Source organism: Heliconius melpomene, chromosome 8 (assembly GCF_056956725.1).
Source record: "Heliconius melpomene rosina isolate 202511_hmr_F chromosome 8, ASM5695672v1, whole genome shotgun sequence".
In the NCBI taxonomy this organism is placed as follows: domain Eukaryota; kingdom Metazoa; phylum Arthropoda; class Insecta; order Lepidoptera; family Nymphalidae; genus Heliconius; species Heliconius melpomene.
This window is the reverse complement of record NC_140396.1, coordinates 2,253,661-2,277,397: the sequence shown is the minus strand read 5'-3', so window position 1 is coordinate 2,277,397 and position 23,737 is coordinate 2,253,661. Positions and strand designations below refer to the sequence as shown.

At 40.0% G+C, this 23,737-nt stretch overlaps 1 protein-coding gene across 5 annotated transcripts in view; it reads right to left on the bottom strand.

Moving 5' to 3' along the window:
* Bruce (BIR repeat containing ubiquitin-conjugating enzyme) overlaps positions 1-23,737 on the bottom strand; it is a 47,419-nt gene that overhangs the window by 20,820 nt on the left and 2,862 nt on the right. For 2 of the 5 annotated variants that reach the window (XM_085189152.1, XM_085189153.1), the window contains exons 4-42: positions 23,268-23,503; positions 22,610-22,811; positions 21,898-22,135; positions 19,041-21,768; positions 18,701-18,955; positions 18,333-18,532; positions 17,846-17,977; positions 17,515-17,708; positions 16,989-17,123; positions 15,901-16,041; positions 15,193-15,351; positions 14,759-14,907; positions 13,872-14,220; positions 13,479-13,672; positions 13,129-13,344; positions 12,355-12,532; positions 11,689-11,919; positions 11,395-11,523; positions 11,010-11,151; positions 9,542-9,628; positions 9,049-9,190; positions 8,601-8,940; positions 8,076-8,239; positions 7,158-7,233; positions 6,857-6,985; positions 6,133-6,382; positions 5,239-5,477; positions 4,770-4,905; positions 4,310-4,393; positions 3,894-4,019; positions 3,675-3,814; positions 3,402-3,564; positions 2,846-3,064; positions 2,387-2,639; positions 2,022-2,257; positions 1,446-1,642; positions 1,079-1,214; positions 911-995; positions 219-430 (exon numbers count right to left, since the gene is read on the bottom strand). In XM_085189152.1, coding sequence (XP_085045278.1) covers positions 219-430; positions 911-995; positions 1,079-1,214; positions 1,446-1,642; positions 2,022-2,257; positions 2,387-2,639; positions 2,846-3,064; positions 3,402-3,564; positions 3,675-3,814; positions 3,894-4,019; positions 4,310-4,393; positions 4,770-4,905; positions 5,239-5,477; positions 6,133-6,382; positions 6,857-6,985; positions 7,158-7,233; positions 8,076-8,239; positions 8,601-8,940; positions 9,049-9,190; positions 9,542-9,628; positions 11,010-11,151; positions 11,395-11,523; positions 11,689-11,919; positions 12,355-12,532; positions 13,129-13,344; positions 13,479-13,672; positions 13,872-14,220; positions 14,759-14,907; positions 15,193-15,351; positions 15,901-16,041; positions 16,989-17,123; positions 17,515-17,708; positions 17,846-17,977; positions 18,333-18,532; positions 18,701-18,955; positions 19,041-21,768; positions 21,898-22,135; positions 22,610-22,811; positions 23,268-23,503 — 9,622 coding nt within the window. Of the gene's footprint in view, positions 1-218; positions 431-910; positions 996-1,078; positions 1,215-1,445; positions 1,643-2,021; positions 2,258-2,386; positions 2,640-2,845; positions 3,065-3,401; positions 3,565-3,674; positions 3,815-3,893; positions 4,020-4,309; positions 4,394-4,769; positions 4,906-5,238; positions 5,478-6,132; positions 6,383-6,856; positions 6,986-7,157; positions 7,234-8,075; positions 8,240-8,600; positions 8,941-9,048; positions 9,191-9,541; positions 9,629-11,009; positions 11,152-11,394; positions 11,524-11,688; positions 11,920-12,354; positions 12,533-13,128; positions 13,345-13,478; positions 13,673-13,871; positions 14,221-14,758; positions 14,908-15,192; positions 15,352-15,900; positions 16,042-16,988; positions 17,124-17,514; positions 17,712-17,845; positions 17,978-18,332; positions 18,533-18,700; positions 18,956-19,040; positions 21,769-21,897; positions 22,136-22,609; positions 22,812-23,267; positions 23,504-23,737 lie in introns of all 5 variants that reach the window. The other 3 variants (XM_085189154.1, XM_085189155.1, XM_085189157.1) reach the window with 3 other exon arrangements.

Genomic DNA, 23,737 nt, shown 5'->3' with positions numbered 1-23,737 from the left:
TCTCGAAAAATCAAACGGAAAGTAGGGAACGCAATATCGTTAAACTAGTTTTCCCTCAGTCTACCCTTGCTATGCGAGAAAAGAACGTTTAGCTGCTTATAACGTATAAATTATTATTTAGTTTGTGTGGACTATAAAACATAGATTGTGGTGAGTCGCCGGTCGTAAGCCATCAGGGCTAACAGCATTAACTTCAAGTTAAAAAATAAAAAAGTCACCAGAGAGCGCACGCACGAGCGCGGCGGGCAGTGGGCACGCCAGCAGCGCGTGCGTGGCGGCGGGCGAAAGCGCGGCGGCGGCCACGGTGCGCAGCTGCCAGCCGCGTAGACCCGCCACCACGGCGCCGCCCTCCCAAGCGCGCCCCTCCGCGCCCGCCGCGCCCCCGCATGCCGGCCGGCACACCTTCGTGTCGTCCGTCACGCTCTCCATGCTGCAACAGATTAATAACAACTTATTTTTAATTACAGTATACAATATTTAAATATTTTCACCGACCTAGATTTACATGGTGTTCTTTTTGGATAAAGCTTGTTTAGAAGACATCTTCCTTGTCCTACTACCAAAATTGAAGGCCTTTTATTGTAAGTTAACTTAATCTTATATTGATGTAATAAAATGTTCAATAAATATAACAATAGCAGATGTGGCACAGATATTATAACCGATAACTCGTTCCGAAATAACCACGCCTCGGCAAGCTTAGTGCAGGACGTCATCTAGGTAGGTTAACCAATGGAAACAATTCAACTACTTCACATGCCACTGGAGAGGTCTATCTCAAAAAATGTAGTGGAAAACAAACTAATGATGATAATTATCAAACAAAATTGCCATCACCATTGGCAATCACTATTTTTTAAATAAATAATTTCCTTTAATTATAAGGTTCAATAGACTAACACTTTCTTACCTTACATCGGAATCCATAGGTATTTCCATTTGCTCTAATAAAAATCTAAACAATTCTGGTCGTATGTAGCACATTGAACATAACACTGAAACAAGTTATTAAAATTAGACTATTAAAATTTATTTTATTTAATATGTTTCATTAGCGTGTCATGTTATTATTTTTTACCTGCATCTAAAGACTTCTTAAGCAAACTGCTCTCTGGTACATCTTTCACCCATGTGTATATTAGTTCAAATAAATCATCCGTTATAAGTTCTTCCAAATCTTCTAAAATATTATCTTGTTTCAAAATCCAAAGTATCTAAAAATGGTCATAATAAAATGTATTAATAAATGTTGATGGTTATTATAAACTTTTGACATTGTTAGCAATTGTATAGGGAGATTATAAAATCAAATCAGTTTCACGCTGAATCCCGCACATTGCATAGTTTAACAAATATCAATCTTCTTCTTTTCATCTTTAACGTCGAATAAATAAGACTAAAAATGTTATAACATTAATAATATAAATATACAAGAATATACAAACCGTAGCCAATGTGTGTACGAGTGCCGCGGAAGGCTCGTGAGCGTCGCGTAGGGCGCGCTCCGCAGCGGCCGCCAGCCACGCCACGTACGCCTGCGCGCAGCCCTGCGAGCACCAGCGGCACAGCGCCATCGCCAGTGAGCACAGCCCGCTCAGGCTGCCGCTGCTCACCGCCACCGAGCCGCGCGAGTGTTGGAACGCTGTGGGATGTGTTACATCTTGTTATATTACTGTTGTAATATAAACACAGTTCTTACGTTTCTACAATTGGGATGATAAAAACAATATTCTACAAATACAAGAAAAAATTGAGCCCAGTCGTGGCGCAGGGGCACATTGTGTGAGTGTAACGCGTCTGTTTGTGGGTTGGATCTCCATTCAAGGAAAAGAAATATTTATTTAAATGTATATTTTTATTTCTTCGCTCAGGTGTCAGAACGCAATGCCTTTATGATTTCGGCGGAAAGAGGGCAACGGAGTATCTTAACACTAGGGTCCCTCTGACTACTCCGTTGTTCATGGGATGCAGCGTGGAGCTTATTACAAGAAAAAATGAAATATAACATAATATATAACGACCATGCGTATGCGCGTGAGCGTCCATCTGCAGCAGAGCGGTGAGTAGAGGCGCGCGCAGCGGCGGCGAGGAGCGCGCCGTCACGAGCAGCACGTGGTGCGCGTGCTGCGCCTGGGCGCCTCCTGCAAGCACGCACGCGCACAGCGCGCTTAGCGCACCCGCGCCGCCCAGCTGGGCCCAGTGCGCCTCCTCCAAGCGCGCGCGCGTGCACGATCGCAGCACGCGGGCCCAACGATTTCTATAACAAAATATAAAAATATTAGTTAAAAATTAAAAATTTCTTTAATACCGCATATTTTTATTCCAGTGTTTTGACAATCGAATACCACTTATATAATTTAAGTCAATCACTTAAAACACAACTCACTCGTGATTCTCCTGCGCCGCGAGATGAGTGTCGGTGGGCGAGGAGAATGCGGGCGCGGCGAGCAGGCGCAGCTGCAGCAGGCCCATGTTGGAGCTGTCGCGCGGCTTGTAGAGACGTAGTGTGACCGTGGTGACCACCAGCGGCCGCGCCAGCGCCAGCCGGATGAACGTCATGCCGGCCGTGCTCTGCGGTGCGCCCAGCGGCACCACCGTGCCCCCGCACCCCGCCTCCACGCCCACTGCGCCCGGGCACGCTGCAACACACACACTCATTTACTTATGAACAAAATGAAGCTTTGCTTGCTTCACATTCTGTTATTTCCCATTTAGTTATCAACCTCACAAAAAAATATATTTTTTACAACAATATTCTACATTCATCATCATCATTGATTTTAATTATCAGAAAACTTCACAGCGTGATTATCAGAAAATGTTTATTGTTATAATTAATACAAACTGGCAAGGCTGGTGAGGTGCGGCTGCAGGTGCACCTCATGCAGCGTGGCGGCGTAGGGCAGCGTGAGCGTGAGCGCGAGCGAGGCGTCGTCGGCGCTGAAGAAGTGGTAGGACCAGGCCGCCGCCCGTACTCGCCGCGCCGCGCATGCGCCTCCGCTGCCGCCGCCGCCCAACAGCACGTCCGCCGTCTGCGCCGTCGGGTTGCCGCACGACACTGTGCCTATAAAACATATTATTATCATTATTATTCATTATTTCTTATAATGTGTAGATATTTTTAACTTAACTTCCCGCATATAGTTAATTTGATAGGCGGGAAGAACCTAAAGACTTTCTATTTTTCACTTACCACCCAATTTATCAAGATATTGCATGTTTATTGGCGAAATTTAACGCCGCACTTTGAGCTTTGTTGTAAAGTTACCACAGCAAAGAAATTAAAATAATTTATCCCCCGAGTGAGAATAGAGCAGTCGCGTTTACAGTCGATGCTGTGCCGCTGCTCCACAACACAATTGGTTTTTTTTATATTAAACTTTATTCTTGATTACACTTACAAAGTGGTGCAATATTTATTAAACCATTAGTAGTTTCTAAGTTTGGTAGTTGAGTCTTTTTATTGCCACTACTCGCAGGCGTGGACAGGTTGATGAGCTGCGGCGGAAGCTTCAAGTGATTCATGAGGGATGACACCAGGCCATGGTTGCTACTTGGTCCAGCCTAAAAATTGTAATATGTAACATTAATTCACTAAAAATACTTATACTAGTTAAAATGAACACAAAAAAGACGAAAAAAAAAATATAATATATTTTTAAAATCTATATTACCTGATGGCAAGCAGTGAGCTTCTCGAGAACCAGTTCAAGTCCGCCAGATTGTATGAATGCGGTGAGAATCTCTTGTTTTTCCAGTACACGCACAACTAAGTATTGCATACCTTGTGATAATTTAACCATATCGTCTCTACCTGTAATCATTTATAATATTAATAAAACACTACTAAACAAAAAAAATATTTATTATCAATAAATAGATATCAAACTTACTAAGATAAGTTATAAGACTGGTTAACATTTCTGCTGGATTGGATGCCAGTGTAGGCAACTGAGCTACAAGCCAAAATACTTCTTCTTTGAGGGACCACTGTTCTGTTGTGCACTCGCCCGATACACCTAAATGTGTAAAAATAAATAAAGTCAAAAATCAAATTATATTGTTCATATATGAAGTTAAATGTATAATTTATCTTATATTAAAAATTTTACTTCAAGTTCACTAATGGTAATAAATATCACAGACTTAAGCACCGGCGCAACAAAGACCAGAACATTTGCTCTCTTAATCTATATTTTACAGATTCACACTTATTAAAAAGACTGAAGAATATTAACAAGTATAATATAAAGAAGGTTATTTTTGAGTGCCAATTGTTATTAAAGCTTGTTTAGATTTTAGGTTATACCTGTATTTAGCACAAGAGTGTTCATTCCATTACACATCGATAGTGTTTCATAAAACTTCAACATGATGGCACCTTCCTCAAGAACTGAAAAAAAAAAAACAATATATATTAGTTTATTAATAATATGGGTAAGGTGGCTTTTCTTACTTAATATTATAAATTATATAATATAGTATAGTAGAATTTGTGGATAATACATATTTCTAAGTGATAATAATATACGCTATCACTATATTAATTGTGGAAACTAGTAATTATTTATTATTGAGTATACGCCTCTAATCATTAGTGTTTACAGGCATATACTGAATTGACTTTCGTTAGCGATAGTTTGAGTGAATTAATTAAATATATTTTATAACTATGAAATCGATGACCGCATGAAATGTAGGGGGCTCAAGCTCGTACTATTTATTAGGCTTATAAATAATCTAATATACTAAGTAACAGAAAACTTTACCTGCATCTGCAAGACAATATGCTTTTGTGGCTTGTTGTTTCTTTTCATCATCAAGGTTAGTGCCTTCTTGTGCAGCATTGTTTTGAGCTTTGCTTTCGTCCGTTTGAGATATATCGCCCGAGCCAGGACTTGGAGGCTGCTTACAAAATATATACAAATGTGCTTTAGATTTAAAATATTAATTTCTTATATTTTTTTTTCTCTAATCCATTAGGATTAGAGTTTTGAGACATTTTGTTCTCCATTTTTCGCTCAATTTTCAAAGAATGTATTGGGTGGCGGAACTCAACGTTGACTTTTTACTACCGGTGATCGAAACAAAAACCATCCACGTATTTTTTAATGAGCAATACCACAGGCTACGCTCGTCTGTTTCTTTTTTAATGTTTTTTTATTTATCTCTTTATTGTGAAAATGAAGATTTATCTGTGTTAGTATTTAAATATGATTGAATATAAAGAAGGCTCACCGTCTGGTTGGCGGCGGCGCCCCCCGGGCACAACGGCAGCGCGAGCAGCTTGCGCGCGTAGTGCAGCAGGTGTTGCAGCAGCGCGCGGCGCATGGGGGCGCGGCGCGCGCTTCCCGCCAGCACGTCTGCCAGCAGCCCCGAAAGGCGGGCCTCGCCACCCCCGCTGCCCCCACCGCCGCCCCCGCCACTCTCCGCGCGCCACCCGCTATTCTCGCGCACCCAGCAGCCGCTCTGCTCGGCTACGCAATGGACATATTACACAACTTGTAGGTCAATTAAGCTTTTTGTGTATAAAGATAGAGTACAAATAAGACATGTCAATATAGACAAAAAACAAAAACAAAAAACACATTGTATTATTATGTCCTTACATAAATGAAATTGGCGTTTGGTATGGGAAAAACAAAAAGTCGAATATTTTTTTATATTGTTAGCGATATTTCTATAAGCGAGCGGTGTAGGGGACGTGGCCTACACTATTTAGCTGGAGATTAGCGGCTCGATAATAAAAAAGTAATATTTTAAATAAAAGTTGCTTTATTGCTTGCTATATGATAATACGCTAATGAATGCTACCGGTCCGCGGTCCGAGTATGCACTGCCTTATATCAGTAGCGCCGGGAACGTGCTGAAAGGCTATGCCGCGGTGTTCGGTTACAACATTTGGACCGAACAAGCGGTATTTGGACCGACTGTTAGTTGGTGTCTTAATAAAATCAGCGTCAACCCTTCTAATAAGGAATAAATAAATGTGACAAGTCGTATTGGCCTTGTGGTATGTAAAGAATAAATATTTTTGTATTATTTTTGTCGCAGCTTCAGCCTTTTTTCACATAGTAGGGCTTATGGAAAAAACATTAAGTTCCTTACATTTACATAATGACTCTGACTTACCGATGGACCTGATGAGCGGCAACGCGTGCAAGACGTGCTTGGGCGTGAGCGAGGGCAGCAGAGAGTGCGCGGCGCGCAGGAGCGCGGCGTGCAGGTCGAGCGCGGAGTGCGCGCCGGGCGCCCGCCACAGCGCCGCCAGCGCATCCAGCGCCGCCGCCGCTCCCGCCGCGCTTCGCGACTTTAACACGCGCGACAGCACCGCCTGCAGCGCCGCCGCCGCGCCCGCGCCCGCACCCGTCGTCACTCCACCCTGGGAGGTAATCATTCGTATAGTCTAACCTTTTAATATACAAAAGCTTTATCGTACTGTATTGACAATTCACAAGCATAGCAGGACCCCTCAGGCTATAGACACATTTAGACACATTAGAAAAATGTTAAGGTGAATGTTTTAATAAAAGTATGTTCACATTTTGTAAGACAAAATGTGAACATGCTCGAGTCCCGCAGGATCGCATACAGCTGCGTAGTGTCCATGATTGTATAGGTAGGATGCGGGCGAAGCCGCGAGTGGGCCGCTAGTCTTTTAATAAAGCATAAGACTTGTAAAAAAGTGTCAATTGTAGCTACTGATCTTCTCTATTGAATAATATATTTGTTATGTACACATAACATTATTGTTTCCAATACCTGAAACAACATACTTACACTACAACATAGTTAAACTAATGTTGAAACAGGACAACGACAATTTAATTTAAAAAGAAATGTTTTAATAGCTTACCAAATAAGGTTCTGAGGAGATGACGGCCCCGTCAGCAGTGACATCGATAGAAATGAACTTGACCAGAGCGGGCACAAAATACTCACACTCGAGGATGACGCGACCCATAGTATGCGGACTGCCTTCCAACTAAAAGTGTAAATAATTCGAGTATAATATTCCTATCAGATTAAAAATTTGTTAATAATTTGAAAATTATAAATAAAATATATACAATATATATTTTTTTAAAATACAACCGATATAAGAGATTTTTTTATATATTTCGAGCTTTACGAATCTTAACAAAGTAAAATCTTACATGTAGAGGTAAATTCGCCATCCACGCTAGAGCTTGCATTGACAAGACCCAACACCTCAATGATATATTTTCCAATCTGAAAATAATAATAAAAACAATGAACCCGCAGGGCAGCTTGTGGCGAGCTGTTGGGGAGTGGCGACCCCACGGACCTGAGACCTCCGGAGGGGAATTGTAATCTATCCCCCACCTCTGGCTTGCCTTTATTGGCCGGCAGAGTGGAGCGCAAGAGCTATATGCTCGAAAGGGTGGAAGTGTTCAATCTGCGTAATAGCGGGGAACCCGCTCACGAGTTCCTCGTGATGGTGAAACCGGTGCACACCTCTCTACACCCTTAGCCGACCACGCCGATGTTGCGCCCAAAGCACTACACCGCTTTGTGGGGCCCCATCTAGTGGGAGGCGAGTCACCGTTCGCCAACCATTCAATTTGAGACTATTGTTAAGGCGGACGTCCGTTAGTCTCATTCAATAGCCCAGTAGCCAGTCCATCTAAATTCCATTCCATAGTCCTAGTTTAGATTTCCACATTTTCCATAGTTCCTACGCATTAACCGGTGACCGGTTCTCTGGGCCTGTGGTTACTCAGAGATGGCTCCCGGCTGATGCGTCACAGTAAAACATTTGAATATTCTCTAAGGGGCCTCTACGTGTTGGACCTGTGTCCCCACGCAAGCCTTCCAAAGGACCGAGTTCTTTTGAACCCGTGAATCTTTAAAGTAAAGCAATGATAAAGAAACAAAAAGTCGTTGCAATTAAATGGTAACGTGAAGTGTAATTTATATATTACTATCCATAACACAATATTCAGTGATAAGCGGTTTTATACGTTATAAGCTAATAATAATCTTTGTGATGTGTACATATTTAAATAAAAAACTCTTTTTTCGCGCGTATCATGGTACACGTGGCCACTTACTGGGCGAGTGCGCGCAACAGGGAGGTGACGGTATCGGGGGCGATGCGTAGGCGTGGTGCGTCGGCAGGCAACGTGAGCGCGCCCACTGACCACGCGCCGCCCCATGCTGATCCGTTCAGCGTCAGCCATAGGGACACCACGTTCTCCATCATTGTGCCGTCCACCTGCGAGTTATGTTTTGATTACAGTATGCATTTGGATTTATTATTTAAACTCAGCGACGGGTCAAAGGAAAATATCAATTTAAAACATTGTATAAGTTATCCTAAGAAATATATATAATAAACATATTTCCATGATTAGAAAACATACTCTTATACAATGTTGTCATAGCATTAGCATCTGATGTTTGCCAGAATGACTAGGATAACAAATTAATATATATTTAAAGAGTGTCTTAACACTGGGTTCTCTACCATGCTGTGTGCGGGATACAACGTTAAGTTTATTTAATGTTCTTTTTAAATAAAACAAACGTGTGCCGTTCAATTATTAAGTTATTTTTTTAATTACGTATTTGTTTACCTGTTGATGAAATTCCCACGCGAGCTGTCTGAATACGTCGTACAGCATGCGTGTTAGCGGTGGGTGTCGGCGCGCGTCGTCCTGCGCAGGCGGCGAGGAAGGCACGGGCGCGGGAGAGGAGGCGGGCGCGGAGGGCGAGGCGGGCGCGGGGGCGGAGGAGTCAGGCGGCGCGGGAGGTGAAGCGGGATCACCAGGGGAGGGGCCGGGTGGCGGGCGGTGCGGGGGCGCACGCACCGCTAGTGGCAACGTGGCGGCCGTGGCAGCCAGTACGCGTTGTGCGAACGCTTCCCCGGCGCCCGCCGCGCCGCTCTCTAACCGCGCATCCACACATGTTGATAAGCTGCAAAATAATACACCCAAAACAAAGTTATACAACAATTTTATAATATTGTTACTTAATCTCAAATGCATCCGACAAAAAAAAATTGAATCTATAAACATTCCATACCAGTTACTTCCATCTCCGACAGGCTTGCCTCTAGTTTCTTTTTCGACAGCTTCAAAGAAGTACTGTGCCAACTTTTCCTCTGATTCTGAGTCGTCAGATTCTGCCACTTGCGTCAATTGACATTCCATATCTTCAAAAAAGCCTATTTACATGTAATAATGATTATTAATATTATCTTCTTTTTTCAATTAAATTAACAAGCGAGAATCACACACATCAGCTTCACACTGTATCCCACCCACAGAGGGAACTAGTGATGAGACACTCCGTTCCCCATTTTCCGCCGAATTCTAGAGGCATTGCGCGCTGAGTGGCGAAATCTAACGCCGCGACAAGTGAAAATAAATTATTTTATTAATACTTAAAAGTTACATGGACCAACATGCAATCATATCTATCTACCAGTGAAAGCAGCGCGTTATTCTCAAGCGTGCTCGCTAAAGCAGTTTAATATTTTGTAGCCATTTTTTGCATGCTAAGAGTGAGTGCTTACTTGCGGACACGAGAGCAGGCGGTGTATTTATTTTAGGCTTGGTGAAGTTAGCACTCTTTGCCAGCCCGAAACTGTCCGCTAAAACATCTGGAACGACAATGGAAATAAAGAAATTTTGATTTTTTGTGTAGGTTTTCACTGATAGGTAGAAATAATAAAAAATAAAGATATAATAAATAATTAATGGGTATATGCTTTTATAACAAACGAAATACCATACCAAAAAATAATTGCAATGTTTGAACCTGCTCATGAATGATAAAATCAAATCCGCTTCGCGCTGTATCCCACACACAGCACGGTAGGTAGAGGGAACCTAGTGTTAAGACACTAAGTTCTCCATTTTCTGCCGAATTCTGAAGACATTGTGTGTTAAGTGGTAGAACTCAATGCCGCGCTTTGACTCGACACCAAAGCGAAGAAATGGAAACTTGAAAAATATTTCACTTCCTCGAGAGATCGAACTCACAACCGTCAAGTTACAGTCACACCCTTATGCCGCTGCGCCACGACGGCCTCAATCAAGATAATATGATGTGGTGCGATAAGGAATAGTAAAAGAGTGCAGAGTATGCGTGTATCATAATGATAATCAATTGACTAAAACTCGACGCCAAGTGGTAAAATTTTCTATGCCAAAATGAGCACACCTTCTAATATTATGGTTTAAAGAGTTCCTTAAATCTATTATGTTGCTTTCGCCTATTATCACAAATTATTAGAAGCAATCAACATTTTAAAGTATTTTAAAGCAGAAGAATTTGTTTTACCTCTTATGAATACGAAATAGGCGTTTAGTATTTAATAAGAAATAATTGTTGTATTTCAATCGATCTTTAATTCAATAATTATTTTCCATTAAATTATCTATACATACAAAAGATATTATATCTAATATTTTTAATTTGAATTTTTCTTATATGTATAATTATGCAATTAAATTGCATAATTATACGCTTGGACTCTTGTGAGGCGGGCGTTAATAACTGCGACACAGTATCATTCCACTGTAGTTATTACCGTCGTAAACTGTCTTTGTTATGGACTACAAATTTTTTTGAAATAAATAAATATTATTAAAAAATATATATTCCTATTTTGAAGAGATATGTGTAAGGCATAATATAAATTTCGCACTCAAAAAATAATTTTAAATATTTTAAAAATCAATTATCAAAACTTATTAAAATAACAAGCACATATTATATTGGAGGCACTCATGAGGTAGCGATATAACATCAGACTTTAAACACGACAGTTGTGGGTTCGAACTTGTGGGAATTAATTATTTTCATTTCTCCGCTCTGTTTGGTTGAATTTCGCCGTTCTACATTCAATTTTATTAAAATTGGGAGGTGTGTGTAACGGTGTATCCTATCACTAGGTTCCCCTTGCCCGCTAATTGCAGTTAAGTAGTATTAAGTAGTGTTAAGTATAAGATCTAAATTTTTATTCCATTATAAGTTACCTGCAACAGTGCTAAGTCGCTTAGGCGGTGTTTTGCAGTAGCTGGGCTCGTCGTGCCCCACGTGTATGGTGCGGGAGGTGCTCGCCCCCCACTCCTCGTTGGGCGTTGGCGGCAGTTCTCCACACTCGTGTTCCACTAGATCCTATGTCATAGTATACAAGTTTTATTAGCAATGCTTGTGTGCTATTTACAATTACTAATTATATTTATTTATTCCATAAACCAACTAAATATAATTAGCGGACCCCGCCGCTGTTGAACTATCCAAAGCAGTGACATATTATTACTTATTATTATACTGATTGCAGTTTTATTTTCAATTTAAACGTTTAGAAGGAATAGGGTGACAAATACGCCTACAATATATAAATAGAATGTTGACTACCTGCAACAGCGTGGTGACAGCGTGCCGGGGCCACGGTGGTAGTGTGACGGCGAGGCGCGCCAGCCCCATGATGCACGAGGGCTCGAGCAGCGCCGCTCCGCCACACAACGCACACAGGCGTCCCACTACCTGTAGTTTGTGATGTGATTATTTATTTAACAAATAACAAAGAACATTGCACATTTGTACAATTAAATATTTTGTAAATTATTTAATATTTCATACAATATTCAATATTTCAATTTGTAAATGTATCATTATTACTTGGCTTCTCGATCGATCGATTATAAATACCTTAGCGCAAAGCAACAGATGATCCGACAGCAGTGTAGAATCCATAGCTAACATGTGCGTAACCAGCGCGTGGGTTAACGCCGCGCCCAGCGTCGGGCTAAGTAACCGCGCGCCCTCCTTCGCGCGGAGGGAGGGGGACACTCCGGGACGCGAGGTGGAGCTGGTACTGGAACTGCCGCTGCCTCGCTTGGACATCATCGCCATACGAGCTTTGAGGCTCAGACGAGCGCGCTGTAATATTTAATTTAAATGCACTGATAATGTTATCTAGCTTTGTTGTGTTACAGCTGTATATAATTAATTAATCATAGAGATTCTTATTATCCTATCATGGTAGGATAATACAAGATGGAGGAGATATAAAATATATCTCCTGTCTAGGAACAGTGGGAACAGGCATTGTATCATGGTACATTTCAGAAGATTTCATTACATACCTTATGATTTATGGGTCATTAAACCCTTAAAATTTCAAAATATATTTAGTTTCCTGACCTTAGTTAAACAAAATACAATATGTTCTAGTGGAATATGGATGTTTTAAATCTACATATTATCTTTTTAAAAAACCAAAAGGGATTTGAATATTTACAAATTGAGGGAAGCCTATGCCCAGCAGTGAGCAAATGGCTGACAATGTTAATTAAATAACATAAATAAAATAACCTGTTGCTCCTCCAATGCGACCTGTATACCGCGGCGCGCTGCCTCCAGCTCGTGCATTTGATGCAGCAACTTCTTGTGCAGCTTGCGGCGGTGCAGCTTGCACTCCATAGCGCGCGGTGTCGATGTCGCGCAGTCTGTTGGGCTTGCCTTCGCGCGTCCGCCCGTCACCCAGTCCCATCTGATTATGTCGTTATATTACATATTATGATTGTATTTTATTTTTATTAGCAAACTGCTAACAACCGTTAGCAAACTCGTGTAATAGGGTAGATATACGTGAAAAAAGCTATAAAAGCAATGGAATTATGACAAACGAGGCAGTTGTTCGTAGGCAACGGCCCTTATTGGAAGAAAACTCGTGTGAAGTATTGTTATTGAGTGATACATATCACTTATTGCAATTACTTAAAATCTGTTTCCGAATAATTTGGAAACATATAGACCATATGTGGTTTTTATCTTATTTTTACAAAACGTTAACCGCTTTCGATTTCTAACAATATCAGGGTAGAAGATGTATCTAGACGTACATTACCAAAACAAAAATTTCAGATAATAGTTCAATGGTTCGTATTTCATATTCATTCAATGAATATACAATATTATTAAATGAAGCCACGTATTCAATAATAAAATTATATGATGTCTGCTTATAATTAGTATCATAAGACTATAATTATAATTAAAATCCAGTGCAGCCCCATTTGTTCCGAATAAAAAAGCGCGTAATGAAAATCAAATAAAAAATATAATATTCAAATAATTTTGACATGCCTATTGTTAGTCTTCTGCGAGGAGGCGGGCGCGGTGGCGGCGGCATCCAGCACCGACGCGAGCGTGGTGAGCAGCGCCGCCAGCAGCGCTGTCTGTGGGCGCGCGCCGCGCAGCAGCTCCAACGTGCGCGCGCACAGCGCCTGCACCACGCCACCCTCGCCTGCCCCATGCGCGTACATACTCTTGCGGCCCATGTACATCACTGCTACCAGACATCTAAGGGTACGAAAATTTTATTGAGTGAAATAGATTTTTAAATGTTCATTGTAAGCTGCAATGGACGATATACAAAAGATCGTATCTAGGAAAAGGCCTGTCTGCTACGCTTAAATTTTAATAAGTGTAAATACCTATCCAGCGGATGCGGAGGCGCGTCGCGCTGCGCGAAGGCGGCGGCAAGCGCGTCGACTAGCAGCGCGCCCCACCAGCGCTCGGCGCCGCACACGCGCGCCAGCAGCGCGCCCGCGCCCGCCGCGCCTGTGCCGCCGCCCCACGACAGCGGCAGCACCGAGCGGCACCACTCCGCGCCCACTGACATGTATTGCTGCAACACGACGTCGTCTACACTTACTAAATACATAACTATTATATGTTTTACATGATCAATAAAAAGTTTGTTTGATACATAGAGACATCTATACAAACTAAAACAGATATTCCCATAACTGCTGGAATAAGATTTTGTTTTGTGCAGTTAACTTTGAAGAAGGAAAATAGTTCATTTAAAATTAAGTATCACTTACCACGTCACCCATTTGGAAGAGGAAATACAACAGCAAGTCGACTATATAATTCGTAATGACCCGTAACTTGTCCGTGGAGGCTCTTTCTAGTAGTGCACTGGACGTGACTGTGCCTTTCTCTATAGCATCTAACATTCTATCATTAGTATCGGGGGCATTTTGCAACCTTTTCAATATGTTGCTGCAATTGTGTAGTTGCTGCTGCAGCTCTGTGCACTCCTGGTAAGCACCGATTATTTTAGGATCGGAGTCAACAGTTTGACTGAGATACGCCATCATATGCGCAGCGTTCCCGTTGTATAGATCCAGGAATGGATTTAATAAATCTATAAGCTTGCCAGTTGCCAATCTAAAAAAAGTTTTAGTAGATAAATAACAACAACAAATTAATAGCAATCGTGTGTATTAATAATGGCCCCTATATAAAAACGGACATTTTAAAAGGGAAGGTTTACGACAAAACAGAATAAAGATTTATATTTGTCTTAAAAAGTTTAAATAAAATTATAAACTTTAATGTATATACTATACCTAGTATTAGCATATACTATATATATATTTATTATTATATTTGTAAGATAGAGATCGACCTTTACTCCTTTCTCTCATAAAACTTCTCTTTCGAGTAGTCCTTTTATATGTAGGGACTGGCAGTATACTTTTCAAACATTGAAAGAATAAACCCACACAAAATACTATAGCCAAAATATAAAAAGCCAAATTAACTATCTCATTAGTTTTATCAATTAATTTCCGTATTTTTATTTACATGTAATATATTATTACTACCAAAAAAAAAAAAAACAGTATGCCACATACTGTTTTCTACACTAACTGCAAAGATATAAAAATATTGAATAATAGAAATTTATAGGTAAATTTGTCACCTAAATCTGCAGGACAGATCTTCATAAAGGGCTTTCAGCGCGTTGATCGAAGCTTGAACATTTGCAATTTCTGCTATTTCACCATAGAACCAACCTAGTGGTATTTTACATTTCATTGCTGACATCCCATAACGACCAATTGTTGTTATCTATTGAAAAAATATATTATCACGAATAAATAATATAAGCCACATTATACTTTATAAGTATATATTTTTTATCTTCTGGCATTCCTACTTTCTCATGTTCATACTAATTACGCTTCACTTAGATCATTTTGTATAACACAGGTGTTTAAACTTATTTGAATTCCAAAGGCAGTTACCAAAACACGTAGGGTTCTGTTACGTACTAATTTTCAAAACACCTGTTACCCTACCCTACCTACCCTTCAAATTACCTTTCATAAAATAAACATGTGATATCAAACTCACCTTCATGTACCGGCACAGCGGCGGCGGCTGTATGTCAGTGAGCACGAGGTGCTTAGTGGCGATGTCGGTGGCGAAGACGAGCTTCACGCAGTCCGTTTCCTCGCCGGCCGTCCAAATATCGATGCAGAGTGTCACCAAGTCTGAGCATGATGGGATTACCTGGATAAAAATTATATTATTATATTTCATGTTTTCCAGTTGATGCTTTATCCTGCCATAGTTCCGCCTGCCTGCTATAGTTCCACCTGTATTCGAGACATTGCGTGTTGATTGACTGGACTCAGTGTATGTCAAGTAAATGAAAATAATTTAGTGCCTTCAAGAAATACTATATAATAGCCTAAGCGTTTTACTTCATGTAATAAATAGATTTTTAATAAATATAAAACTAAAGACCTTATGAAGAAATATAAAGCAATTCCGTCGATCAAATAAAAATATTAATCGTACAAAATGACTGCTTTTGTAGAAGAGAAGTTGTAATATTTGTATCATAACAAGAATAAATAGCTTAAACACACTTGGCCAGATTAAATGGTGTGTAAATATCCTACTAACTTTTAATATAATGAATTGTCGTCAAATATTTGTTACAAATAAAACATATTAGGAAAATATTATTAATATCCTAAAAACTAACATAAAGAGTGATCAATTTAAAAATAGCATATAAAGATTTTCCTTTAATAAACATGTACGAGTACATACCAAATCAGTGAGTCGCACAAGGTGTCCAAAGTCGAGCACTATGTAGCGCCGCGCGCCCGAGTGCATGCGCTCCACAACCAGCGTGTGCTGCGGCGGCCGCGTCACCAGCGTCGCCCACGGGATGCCGCACTGCTCGCCCTCCTGTATCACAAGAAGTACCCATTGAAATGTACACTTTTTAAACTTTTATTTATATTGAGATTATAATTAGTTTTTATCTGCGGCCTGGCCCCGTTGTCAAATTAAAACAATTAAGAGTTGCCCGAGGTAACTTATCGCAAATGCAGTGAGTTACATCAAAACTATTTACGTAATTAATATGATAACTATTCTCATTCATTCACCTATCTCATTTTATTATTTCCTTATTCTATCTTAACTTGTTCTTTCTAACCAAACAAACGCTTTACAGAATAATTGGGCTTATTATTATATTTTAGATATTTAGGTTTTGTTATTATATTACGTCTAAACGTGTAGAAAACTACACGACCATTTGTCATCGGTATACAAAAATTTTATTGTTAATTATATTTTTATCAAAGTGAAAGGAAGATTGAAATATTGACATCTCAATACATTTTTGAAAATGTTATGTTCGTTAAAAAAATATTAATGATTTTACCAAAATTGTGATGCACATAAAAACAATACTAGAAATCGAAGTAAACCTGTAACTCGATTACATCGAGTTCGTAATTCTTTTATGGGACAATGTGTACACTTTTACAATAGGATCCCAGAAAACCTCCGAGAATGTTAAAAAAAATAAAAAGATGTCCAAGAAAACGAAAGATGTTTGTATGTTAAAGGTTGTTACCAAATTAATGATTACATAAATGATAACATGCCTTGAGAATGAAGTGCTCGCTCCAGTCTGTTTCAAAGTATTTTTGTCAGAAACGTTAAAATGTGTTTTTGTATAATTGATTTTTTTTAAAAAGTCCCGCTAAGTTTCTTGCGCCGGTTGTTCTTAAGTCTGAGGCATTAACTTTAGTGAACTGGTTGTAGATTATTTGACGTTCAAAAAATTAAGCATGTAACTTTTTATTTTGAATAAAATTATTTGACTTTGATTTATATAATACCTTAAAGAATTTCTCATCCGTATATTCTTGTTTGTCCTGTGGATCACACTCCATCAACGAATTCTCTATGTCATCCAAAGAGTCCGGATCGTGTGATGATTGTTTCATATGCCCCTCCTTTACTACCGTCCACAGCTTTCATGAAAAATATTTTATGTTACTTTATAGATTATATGTTTGAATAACTAGATATACTTTAAATAATAATACGAACACAATGTGTGACGAAATACTGTGCAATATAAAATAAAATATGAAATATCCCATGCTAATAAAAAACTATCATATCAATAAATTTCAAATAAATTTCCAATTATAATATAAAGTGATAAAGCCCTAGATGTAGTGCGGATAAGTTATTTCTAGCTATAAAATATATTTAATTATTTAGCTCAACAGAGAGACTAACAGACTTCTAACAGAGTAAGAAAATAAAAAGTAATGAAAAGTTTAAAAAGCCAAACTTACGAGCCACGACTCGACAAACGTACTATTTACTTTACATTTATCAGAGAATTTTACGAACCTGGTGTGGATCAGCGGAGTGCGCGCTGACGACGGTGGGCGGGTGTCGAGCGGCGGCCGTCTCCAGCTTGGTGCCGTCGGACGCCAGGTGGCACGTCACGTGCAGCGGCGTCGCCTCGCCCAGCCCCGCCGCCACCGCAGAGATGCCGCTCATGGCCCACCACGCGTTGCCACCGCCGCCCGCCTTGCCCGCCTCTGCTGACAACGTGCCCACTTTACTATGCCATAATATTATACAGAAGGGAGGGTTCCGTACCACAGTGCGTTAACAAAGCTCGACTACTAGAAACGTTTTGACGGGACACGTGACCCCCTCGGTAGTGGCGGTATACCTTTGGCAGTGGTGGTGTTGAACAAGTCGCTCAATTGGAAGGGACGGCCGGGCTCCAGGCGCCACGCCTCCGGCAGCGGCGGGGTCATACTCCCGCTCATACTCGCCGCCGGGGACTTCGGCCGCACGTTCGCTGCCATCAATATCGTTGCGTGAAAGACTGTCCGACCGATCCCGGCTAAGTCCCTAACCCTAAGAGAACGAGTCGCCTATACCTGGCCATTTTAATATTACTCCTCTCGATGGAACGTTGCGTGGTCTTACCGACGGCGTTGCTACCTATTATTGTTAGTTATCAATACGTTTCTACTGTTAGTCGCCAAGCAAGCAATTAAATTCAAAGTTATTTGGCAGAATAAAATGTCAATTGAAAACAGTGCCTCTTCTGTGCAAATAGAGCATTAGCATGTCTATAATACCTGTTAGAAAAGGTCCAACGCGAAACGTATCAATGCGGTGAGGCAGGCATAGAGCAGAGTAGTACATACCTGGTGCCTCAGTGGGCGGCATGTTGAGGAGGTCTTTGAGCTGGAAGTGCTGCAAGTGTGGCGGCAGCGTGGGCGCGGGCGGCACTTGGTCGGGCGTAGACCACACGGCGGGGTGCGTGGCCAGCGCAGGCCCACGGAACATCTCCGGCATCTCAGCGCCGAAACGGTTGCGCTCGAGCGGCAGCCCGTATAGACCGAACCTATAGACACCATTATACGTATAAACTTTTCACGTTGTTACAACAAATTGTTACTTTTGATGATGTTATACATCAAAAATAACAATATATAGTAAAACTTTATTAAACATGTTATTATACATGAGATTGTCAATACTTCATTTCATAATTAAATCCAAAAGAACCAACCTCGCCCGCAATAAGTCATGATATGGGTCAGCCCGCTCGCGAAGGCAGCGCGCCGCACGCTCCAACAGCGCCAGGCCCTTCTCCACGAGGCCGGGGGCGAAGGCGCGAGTGGTGCAGTGCTGCGCCAGCGCCATCAGCCACTCGAGCGCGCCGGGAGACTCGCTCGCGCCCACTAGCGGTATGCACGATATTACACTGTTTGTCAATGTTTGCTCAAACGTCGTCTTCCACGGCTTTGGTAACTCCTTCACTCCTCTAAAAGTAAATAAAAATGTATTTAATAATAAGAATTGTAGTAAGGAAGTGGATAATTTTCTTTATTGTAGATTCATTAACTCACTCGCTCGTGATTAACATGATCTTGACACATTTCTTTGCAATGCTTCTATTTGCACATAATATGCAATTCTTGATCAGTGAGTCTGTGTATTTTTCTATGACTGATACGCACTCTAATTGTTGCGTTTCAACTGGACTTTGAGCATCTTTATCCTTATTTTTGTCGGCCTTCGTAAATCGCATGCGTTGTAGCCGAACAGATATAACCCAATTTAGAAGATCTAATGCCAGTTTTCGCTTTTCAGAATCTCCCTTATCAATAGCAATTTCACAAAGTGAGTTTAAGAATCCGTTCGATTCTAGCATAGCTATTCTTTGGTGCCTCTCCAGTGGCACTTCTGTGTGAGGACAAGAACGAACTGTAATTGATATTTGATGTAGCCAATCGCAACCGATAAAACTAGATTTTTTTCCAGAACTTTCACCAGATTTTATGGGTCCTTTGGCCATGTCCTTAGCAGGATCAAACAATGTCTTTATGTGAATTAAGAAAGTTCTACCTCGAGCGCGATAAAGCCGAGGGCTTGTCAATATTAAAGTACCAGACTGCTGTGTGGCGTCCAAACCGGAAGATAGGAACAGGGGGCCCGCTAATATCTCAGCATTATGCGCCTGTAGGTACTCTTCACTATTTACAGGATTCTCTAAATTGGACATATCAGCGTCTACCGCTGGAAACCATACTGGCGAGTCAGGTCTTTGACCAAAGGACGCATCTTTTTTATATCCAATGCCGTGTAAATTTTGTTTCAACAAAGTAACTTGAATTATGGGCAAATTTACGGAGCTTGCGGAATGCAACGTAAAACCAAATTCTATATGTGCCAAAGGAAAACTATATGGCAATGTAAGTTCTAGCACATGTTCGTCCCACGTTGATGAAGTATTCTGAAGCCGCCATGATCTATTATTTTGATGGTCAGACCTTGACCTTTGGGCTGGGGATAGCTCACACCAAAATCCAGGTACTACAGCGCTGTAGGGCACAGTAGTGTTCATACCATAGAAGCCAATTAGAGTCATAAGTGATTCTAAGTCATTTTGATCCAGTTCTGGTTTATTGGCTATTATGACAGGCGGGCAAGCCGGCCCACACACTTCGTCTCGTGGTGCTTTTTGCAACATATCAAAATCTAAATTAGCTAACTCATCTTCATTGGCATCGCTTCCAGAGTCTTTCTCTCCATTATTAAGCGCATAAAAGTAAATTACCCCGTGTCTTGTCGACAGACTTAACCGCTCAACTGACGCACAATACACCACTGATGTGAATTCGCCTTTCGGTACTCTCTTTTCTGTCAGCACTTTAAAGTCAGGCAAAGAATATAATCTGAGGCCACCGTCATACCCAACAGACGCGAAACAATACTGATCGTGTTTATCCGCAGGTAAGAGACACAAATCTACGGGACTTTCACTAAACGGTAGTTCTTTAAATGATACAGGATTATCATCTAGAGTAAATATAGAAGTCTTATTGTTGATTTTGTAAAGAAGAAAATAAGCTTTTGGATCTGAATCATCATCAGTCTTTACTGTTTGGTCGGGGACCTCGTCGACGTCCATCTGAGAGTCAGAATCCCATTGTCTGTCTGTTCCTTCATTTTTGACCTTTTCAGGCTCGATACTAGATATAACGACCAACAAGTGTTCCTTATCATCAGTGGGCAATAGATGCGTGACCTTGGAGTCCTCTCGCTGGTTCAATTTAGCCGGGAGGCTCAAGCACTGCACGGCGACGCCCTGCGTGGCGGCCTCGTCGGGCGGCGGGTCGCTGTCGAAGCCGTCGTTGTTAGTGGCGCCAGCGCTTTGCCCGTCAACCTTGATGCCCCCGAACGTCGTCACTTTTACCTTCTCTGTGCCGTCGCCGCCTTCGTACCATTTCAGGTCGGATATTTCCAAGGGCCCGTTTCCAGTCATATTCAAATATTGAGTGATTGTGTCGCCGTGCACGGCGTCGGTTTGGTCGACTATCTTGGTGCCTACAGATTCTAGATGCTCACTTTTCCAGCTTTTGAGTTGTGAAATTTTACCTACAAAGTCTAGAACGCTGCCCTGACCCGACTCTGGTATTTCAGGGAGCAGCGCAGTCGGCGGCGGTGGCGGTAACACTTTATAATGTTTATTGAATAGAATTTTTTTGGGTTCCCAAACCTTACAATCTTCTTTACTCGAGGAAGCATTTAAATTAATAATGTTACTAATTTGTTCATCTATACATTTTAAGCTATTGGTGAACTGTGATGGAAGCTCAGTGTCCTCGTCCGAATACTGTAGATATAAGTCGTCGTAGGCGGGCCTGGTGACCACACAAACCTTCTTACTGCCACCAGGCTTGGAGTTCCCGCTGCTGTCTGACGTGTGGACTACTGTAGTAATAGAACCAGCTAGGGAGCTATGAATATCATAAGTTAATAAAAATAACATTTTATTTGAAGATGCGAGATTATTTTTCGCTTCGTTCTGATCATTCATAGCTTGTATACTTTCTTTACAACTATCTAGATCACCAGAATCAAATAGGGCTTTACTTGAGTCTTCTTTGATTGGCTCATTGGTTGGGGCAATATTGGTACGCATGATAGTGACTGCACAGATGAGGGAAGGTTTTGATTTATTAACATTTTGCTCTTTTTCTGTACTATCTGAACTTTGTGGTTGGGGGAAGACCTCTTGTTGTGATGTCATGCCGACAAATGCCATGGCTGTCAATTCAATACTGTAGGTTGCTAAAACGAAACATAAAATATTATCAATATGAGTTAAGAGAATAACATTTATTGAAGATTTCTGTTTTATTGTAGCATAGATAATAATTAATAACTATTATATTAATGTCTCGTTACAATTTTACTTACAAGTATCCTTTTCTAGACTTGTAGACCAAACTTTGTTACAATCTGTTATCAAAATGCCACTAAATATGGAGTCATATGGCGAAAGATGTATGAATTTGACCAATTTTAGTCCACAGTCAAATTTCCAGATGTTAATTTTTCCTTCCACTGTACCAGTGGCTATTAAGTCTCCAGTGTTACCTTTTGATACTATTTTGACATTTGGAGATGAAACGGCACAGGCTGTTGCATTTGTGACCTAAAAAAGAAAAATTATTTAAAGTTCAATAAAAGTAATGTACTAAATATAAATGTCGTATACTACAATATACGACAATTACAGATCAACCAAGCAAAATATTGATATTGTGATAATATACAAATAAAATAATATGATGAACTTATTACTCTCTCAATATGTTACATTGAGTTGAATTGAATGTGTACTATATCTATCGTCTTAGATATCTATTGTCTTATTAATTTTTCAAATATAAGATGATAGATATAGAAGATATTTGTTAATTTAGGAATTAACAAATATCTTCTATATCTATCATCTTATATTTGAAAAATTTCAGGTTAGGACCTGAATCAAAAAATTATATCTGTGAAATAAAGTATGAATAACAAACAAGAGCACAAGATAATAAATCTTAAATAAAACAATAAAACAATAACAAATATTATAAGAAATATTGAAACACAATCTATAATAATAATAGAATCTCACCGATATAGGCACATTGTGTGTGTACTCTCCTCTTACAAATGGACAGTTGGGTGAATGCCGTTCATGCTCAACCCAAGGTTCGTCAGACTTCTCCCAGCAAACTAGACATACCATGCATGTGAAGCACATAGCACGGTCATCTCCACTAGGTGACGGCTGGTGGTAGAAACCAGCTTGTGCCATACGAGCAGGTAATGCCCATCTGTAAATGTTACTTTTTATTATAACTTTCTAAAATTGAGTGTAATCTTACTTATAAATGATATAACTGAATTATAGCACTTAGGCACATGTGAGATAAAAAAAATTACAGGAGGACTACACTTTAGACATTATACCTTAATTAATTAACTATGCAATTATTTTATAACAAAATAAGTTATGTTATTATATAGCTATATTGTCTCTATATTATATAACAATTACATTCATAAAATACATAGAATTTCTGCTTATGACAGATATATCCTGTTTAGATAAGTTTATAAATAATAGTAATATATAAATTTTAAAAAATGACTTCTTTATCACAACTTGTACCATAAAAATTTTAATTAAAAAAAAATTAAATAAATATCTCTAAATTTATATCAATTTAATAAAAAAAATTATGTCATTACAACATAACCAAAATTTTTGAAGAAAAAAATATACTAACTTGTAGTCCATATGTGGCCATCTCTTGAAGGTTTCCTTTCTTTCTGCTTCAGAATACATAAGCGCTCTGGACTCATCATCTTTAGTACAGGTACTGAGTTCATTAGCTCTTTGTCCAACAGCAGACGCTATGGCCAGGGCTGGAACTCTTCTGTTCTGACCTTTCAGTTCTTGTACCACACCATTCATAACCATACGCAAAGTAGTTTGGGATATTGCTATTGTGACTGTACTCCACTATAACAAAATTAAGAACTATAATTAATAAAATTATAAATTTATATTTGTATAAGATTGACTTTAAAAAAAGTCCCACTGAGTTTCTTGTGTTGGTTCTTCTCAGATTTGAGGCTTTAACTTTAGTGAACTGATGGTAAATTGTAAGTCATTCTAAAAATAAAACATGTAATTTCTTATTTTGAATAAAGTTATTTGACTTTGATCATATGCAGTGAACATTTTATATACCAT